Source organism: Austrofundulus limnaeus, unplaced genomic scaffold, assembly GCF_001266775.1.
Source record: "Austrofundulus limnaeus strain Quisiro unplaced genomic scaffold, Austrofundulus_limnaeus-1.0 Scaffold10, whole genome shotgun sequence".
Classification (NCBI taxonomy): Eukaryota; Metazoa; Chordata; class Actinopteri; order Cyprinodontiformes; family Rivulidae; genus Austrofundulus; species Austrofundulus limnaeus.
In genome coordinates, this window is record NW_013952412.1 from 1,421,947 (window position 1) to 1,429,111 (window position 7,165).

The 7,165-nt window shown below is 41.2% G+C and overlaps 1 protein-coding gene across 1 annotated transcript in view; it reads right to left on the minus strand.

Annotated features, from left to right (window-relative positions):
- Nucleotides 1-1,611: 1,611 nt before the first annotated feature.
- sema3h (sema domain, immunoglobulin domain (Ig), short basic domain, secreted, (semaphorin) 3H) overlaps nt 1,612-7,165 on the minus strand; it is a gene marked incomplete in the record, with an annotated part of 61,231 nt that continues 55,677 nt past the window's right edge. The window contains 4 exon segments of the mRNA XM_014001771.1: nt 1,612-3,074; nt 3,181-3,323; nt 5,905-5,966; nt 6,450-6,604. Coding sequence (XP_013857225.1) covers nt 2,619-3,074; nt 3,181-3,323; nt 5,905-5,966; nt 6,450-6,604 — 816 coding nt within the window.

Sequence of the window (7,165 nt, forward strand, 5' to 3'; positions counted from 1 at the left end):
GGTGCATCAACAGAAACAAACGGTAACAACACATCATATATACAGAAAGAGACGGGCTGAAAAAAAAGATACACACATTTCAGACTTTGCAGCCTGACAAGGAGCTTATCTCTAACCTCGTGACCCGAGCTGATTAACTCCAAGTTTGAACAATAAATATCAGAAAGCTGAAGTGATGTGGAACAGTTTAACACAAAGAACGAATCACAAATTACCATCTGGCTAAAACCTCACAAGCTGAAGTCCACCAGCTGTCAGTTCTGTTTAGCTCTTTCTCCAGGTTCACCTTTGCATAACAAAAGCTCCTTTATTTTACATCAGGCCTGGTTTATAATCTGTAGCCAGATGTTATGACCAGCTGAAGAACCAACCTTTACAGAATGCTAGCTTATGGTCCACAGTTTGAGAAACATGCACGTTATGTACAAAATCCTCCAAAGGATTGTTCAGCACTTTTTATTCACCACAAGATTTTCTTTTAAAAGTATTGTGATATTTTACAATGTTGAGTCTAAGTTACCTATCACAACCAAAGCCAAACAGTGAACTAATTCTGTCTTTAAGAGACACAGTCTAAAAGTTGAGTTTCTACTTGCTAAGAAATAATTACATCCCTTACGACAGAAACGAAGTGATTAGTCTGACCCTGATTGGACATTTAAAATACACGTTTGTTTTTGTGATGTAATTCTTTACTTCTTAAATAAACCTTAGCATGTTCAATGGATGTCTGTTAAATGTGGCAATGATGAACTCCTGAGAAACTAAACCGACGCTTCAAAACAGGAAGGAGCATTTTCGTTTGGTTTCACTTTGCTCCCACGTGGCACGGAGCTGCTGCCGAATCTCATGAGTTCGCTTTCCAAAAGCCAACATGGAGGTGAGCGCAATGATGTGTCCGCTGCGACACAGAGCGCCGCCGTTCTGGGAGAGCTAATCTGCAACCCCATCAAAGGCGTCGTTGCGCTTTTTTCTCTGCCTTTTCATCTTTGTGGTTGTGGCGAGTCGCTCTGTGGCGAAACCACACCTATTTGTAGAAACCGACAAGAGCTCTCACTGCTGATGAAACGATCTCTGTGTGGGATATATACGTCATATCTATCAGGGGGAAACTTTAACGTCTTCAGTGCTCATGATTTAAGCAGGCTTGATTTGTTCACTGCAAAAGAATGTCCACCGAACCAAGTTTTAAAATCTTATATCAACCAAAAAGTCTTTTTGATCTTGTTTTGAGACTGATTTACTAAACAAGAACTGATTGTGTAAGAATCATAATCTTGTTTTCAGAATGTGTAAGATTATTTGTCTTGTTAGTCTGAAAATTTGACTCAAATTAAGTCAAAAATTTCTGCCAATGGAGTAAGAAATTTTTACTTGGTAAGATTCTTGAAATACTTGATTTGACTCATTATTTTCTTATTTTAAGAATCTTACCAAGTAAAAATTTCTTACTCGATTGGCAGAAATTTTTGACTTAATTTGAGTCAAATTTTCAGACTAACCAGACAAATAATCTTACACATTCTGAAAACAAGATTATTATTCTTACACAATCAGTTCTTGTTTAGTAAATCAGTCTCAAAACAAGATCAAAAAGACTTTTTGGCTGGATATAAGGTTTTAAAACTTGGTTAGATGGACAGTTTTTTGCAGTGTTTTTTTGCAGTTACTCGCATGTTGAACCACTACCTGGATAGTTAATAACTTGCTTTTGAACGTTTTAATCCCTTAATTATCAAGAACTGCTGACTATGTTTCAAACCATTTCAATACATGACAGATTTATTGACAGCTTTTTTTGCGTAGTTGCACATCTGATTTTTACAGCTGGTTAATGAAAAATATCCAAATTCTATTCAGAACAGATTGCATGTCTGTATTTTTGACTTATATATATTTTTACAGTAAAGCTCATCAACAAAATGTTTTCTTTGTGCCACTGAGCACTAATTTCTAAATATCTGAGAATAAAGTGACCTTGAACTTTACGCACGTCGCAGAAAAGTGTGGAAAATGCTTCTTTAAACCACAATACTTTAAAAATGTCAACCATTAGAATCTCACTAAATTCAATGGACACCGGTTTTTGTTTTAAAGAAATTAACTGGAAATGTGGTAACCAGTGGAGAGCTGGCCACCAGAGCTGGAATCCCTTCAGGAGAATTGGGAGTTTGCGTTTCAAATGTTTGATTTTTGCCTCGTGGAAGAATGTTTTCTGCCAAAGCTCCACATGCAGAATTTCCTCTCAAAAGTCCTCGTCACAACACAGTTACTCATACTGATTGATCTGGGCATGCCGTTCATCCTTCGATCAACATGCTACGCAGCCTAAGCTATTCTACTTATGCTATTTTGTTCACAAAGTCATTTTGTCCAGGAGAAACAGTCCCCTGATGTCCGAGTCCACCTGTACATACTGTACTTCAGAGGATGATTAGGAGTAGCTTAGGTTGAATGTTTGCCACTAAAACGAGAAGATACCTTTTATAGATAAGTGCATGCACGACAGTCTCTGTACATAACATATGCTTGTGTGTGAAAGTATAAGTTAGGTGTCAGCATGTGTGTTTGCATGTATGGTACAGAAAACGTGTGTTTAAGTCACTGGGGAGCCGCGCTCAGGCGCTCCTCGGCGCCCTCTGCTGTGGCTTGCTCCTGCTCTTTCTCCCCACGATGCGCCCCCCTCCCCCTCCCCCTCTTCCTGCCCCGTGCTTGTGCTTGTCTCCCCTCTCTTTCTCCTTGTGCGGCGCCACCATGAAGTCTTTATGATGGCGCTGGTTGCGGGGCGGGCGGTACCCCAGGGCCTTGCAGTGCTGGCCCAGGTTTCCCGGGTGGATCAGCGCCATCACGTCCTCGTACCAGGGCTGGGAACCCGCGCTCTGGTAAGACGACGCGGCCAGCGAGGCGAGGACTCGGTTGGCAGAGGGGCTCCAGACGGCCAGGCGGACGGTCACGGCCGTCCAGTGATATCCGTGTTCCTCCACCTGACAGTGGTAGACCCCGCCGTGAGAGAGCTCGGCTCGTCGAATCAGGACGCCTCGCTCAATCACCACCATCTGGTCACCTGTAATTACCTGGACAGATAGACGTGAACAGATTGAAAACAGTTTAAAACTCATTTATGATAAAAGGTTTAAAAAGACAACATTTTGGAGGTACACAAAAATAAAAGCGTAATACCTGATTTAATTCAGCACTATTCTCTCCAGCTTGTTTATACCAGGTAACTGCAGCGTGTCTGGATCGAGGCAAACACTCCAGGTAGGTGCTGTTACCTTCTGCAACCATCATCACCCTCTGCTCCGCCTCCACCTGCAGCCCAGCTGAAGAACAATGCAAAAAAGGATGAGACAAGTTAGTTATGGAAAGAAAAAGAACATGTGGGTGTGGTAGAAATATTTATTAAAAAGGCAGAAACATGTGAAATGAGACAAAGTGTGTGTGGATGGCCGTCAAAGATTATTTACTAAAATGGCGGAGCAACAACTTCTCACACACAGTGGGATTTCCAAGAAAATTTATATCAGATTTAATTTTTTTTACAGATTTAAGACCTTGGACTTTTCATACAGAGCCCGCGAGGGGACATGGGAGATTTTTTTTTCTTTTCGTTTGCATTCCCACGCAATAGTATTGCGTTACCTCTCAATACCTTTTGCATTCCCTCACAAAATTTTTTAATCACTAGCTATGTTTACATGCACAAATTTTTTTTTGATCGGATTGAAATGTATTTGGATTTAATAATCCTAATTTACTGTTTACATGGACACAATCCGATCATGAAAAGTGTTTACATGCACAGGACTTTAATTCAGAATAAAAGTCCGGACATGCGCAGTGTTGTAAACTATCAGCTCTACTTCCGTGTTACAACCGTAAACTGAGCTCCTCTGTGTGCTCAGGACGGACCTGTGTCAGTTTTTATTAATGGTGGAGACGCCGTTACTCCTCGGTTGAGCTGCAGATGAAGCAATACGTGTTTTTTTATTTTTTTGCGATGCAACGTCTGCTGCTTGTCTCCTTTTGAGAGCGTGGAGGAAAAGTTCTGCGCGGTGCAGCGCAGCTGGAGTGCTGCTGTCCCACCTCCTCTAAAGAGCAGAACCGGGTGAATGAAAGTCAAAAGACATGGGCACACAGGTCAGTTTTTTTACAATCAGAAAAATAATCTGATTAAGTGTTTACATGCACGGCATTCCGATTATCAATCGGCATAACCCACCCCTCTCATTCGGATCAAAAATTCATTCAGATCGAGCTCAATCGGATCAGAATAATCCGAATGGGCTGTTTACATGACGCATTTTTATTCCGAACGACCATTTAATCCGATTACTTATGTCCATTAGGGCTGCCACGATAAATCGATTAATCGACGACTAATCGATTATTAAAATAATCGATGACTAATTTAATAATCGATTAATCATTTTCTTTTTTTTTGTTCTTTACTTTTTTTTCTCTCCAAACTGCTTTGACACCTTCCACTGCCACATCTGCCTTTCTGTCCTTTACACACATGCACAGTAGTGGTAACTGGGGTAGGCCGATTATGTAAATTTGTCGACGCAGAATTTTCATTAATCGATTCGCTGTATTACATAACCGCCATGTGAATGTTCATGCAATTCCATTTTGGTACCTAAATGCATCATTACGATCGTATTGGCATAAGAATGGTGAGTTTTCCATGCTTGTCCTGAACGCAGCATCGCGCAAGAGCGTAATGACGTCAGCAGCTGCTGCTTCAGTTCAGTCTGAAGCTTGAAAACAAGCCTCGCAGCTCCTGGAGTAAAAGTTACCGAACAGACCGCCTCTGAATTATCTGGTGGATTAATTATCTTGTGAACATGACGTTCACTTGCTCAAAGTAAATAAAGTACCACCACTTTCTTTATTTCATCCACCATTAAACNCAGTAGTGGTAACTGGGGTAGGCCGTGGACGTCACAAGACATTATACAGACAGGCTCTGGTATCATGGCTACCCAGCAACGGAGCTCAAAAGTGTGGGATCTTTTTAAGAAAATGAAAGAGAAACCTGTGTAATATCTGCAGAGCAGAACTTACCTTCCACAGCCATTATTTTTAGTTAGCATATAGCTAAAATATAACGATGTTTATACAATAGCAGCTGTATTCTGACGTGATAAGCTGTATGTTTTATATTCAATTAACGTATGATCCGATTAGTCGACTAATCGAATAAATAATTGGTGATTAATTGATTATTAAAATAATCATTTGTGGCAGCCCTAATGTCCATGTAAACGTAAATACTGTTGCGCCCGCTGGTTTATTAACACATTCACATGTTCACCATTAGCGAGTTAGCCTACTACTTTAATTCATCTTCAGAATGAATATATCACACAGCCACACATAGAAGTATGTCATATGCCGATATTTTAACACAGTGCAGCCACGCAACATCAATGTCAGTTTCACGAACTTGTGGCGACACATCTTCTTTTGGTAACCGGATATTTCAAAATAAAAGTCTGATTTAATTCAGTTCATATCCAAATCAAACTTTTGCGTGGGAACGCAAAACAATATCGCGAGGTAACGCAAAAGTATTGCGTGGGAATGCAAAAGAAAAAAAATCCCCCCATGTCTCCTCGCGGGTTCCGTATTTTTACAACCATTATTAAAATACAAAACATAATGTCAGGGAGTATTTTCAGTTTTCTGAACCCTAACAGACGGTTAGGAAAGGAAGGAGTCATATAAACCATATACATTAAAATTACATTCTGTTACTGTAACGTTTATCTTGTTTTTATTTATTTACTGCAACTAAATCAACCCATAAAGCATCCTCATACATTCATATCTAAAATAAATTGACTGCCGTTCAGACCTCGTTAAATTATTCAACAGACCAGAGGATTTGCTTCTCACCTCCCTGCCGGACACATTGAGTTAGTGGATCCTCATCCTCCCCTAAATGACGAGCATTTCTCCTGCAGAGGAACAGATTTTTACAGTTAGCTGCTATTTTCTGCAACAGATGGACGATGAAAGAGGTTTTATTTTACAAGGTTACATTGATTAAAATTTGCCCTGATGGTGGCACTAGAGAAAAATTCATGCAGTTTTCAGAACTGATAGAAGAGAATGAATCTGCTGATGGATCCGTTAGAAAATATGTCAGCACGCGGCTGCTAATATAAATGTCAGAAAAATCACCCTGATGCCTCCTAGAGAAACCACATAGTTAATTATGTCGAGAACATTTTCAATTTAATTAGAGATGAAAGCTTAGATGTAATGCGAGCCACATTTCAAACGACAAACACACGTGCTTTAAATTTGATTTTAGATGAGTGATTTGACGGATGGATCGCACATTCAGACACCAATACAGCATGTGGGAAAGCCATGCAGAAACACTGTGATTGTATTAGTGCCGTCTGTATGAAAATGTTTTGTGTGTTCCCGCCTACCGTCGCACGGTGGGCATGTAGGGGCTGCAGGCGTGGCCGTCCCAGGTGCAGTAGGGATCCCGTGCCAAGCAGCACTCGGCGCAGGCCTGACCGTACAGCTCACACTGGTACAGGGCTAGCTGGGACACACCCTCCCTGGAGCCGACTAACAACCACTGTCGTGGGAGGAGGAAGGAGGGGGGTGGGGATGATAGAGATATATAGAAAGTAAGGCAAAAACAGGATGAGAGGGGAGGGGACAGGTTCAAAGATTGATGGTCAAAGAGCGGGGTGGAGATGGGGGGGTGGGACAGTGGACAAAAAAAAAGCTTTAAGTCCAGTTAAGATGAAAAACACATTTATCTTCAATGATGAGCATAACATCCAACTGCAGCAGGGAGTCTGTGTGTGTTTGTGTGTGGGAGCAAAAATAATGTGTTGATGCTTGCTTTTTATATTCCAGATATGCATGTCTGCTTGTGTGTGCGAGGGAGAGAGAGCTGTGGATTCTCTCTGTTATGGAAGCCAGACTCTTTTAATAATGCAAGGTGGATGTGTCTTTGTGTGGATGTGTGTGGTATCACTTCATTAAGGCGCTGACTGAGGTGGGGTAACCATGGCAACTGGTGATGAAGATGTCCTTGGAGACGCAAGGTGGGGAGATAAGTGATATTTTGTGCATGTTTGTGTGTGTGTGTGTGTGTGTGTGTGTGTGTGTGTGTGTGTGTGTGTGTGTG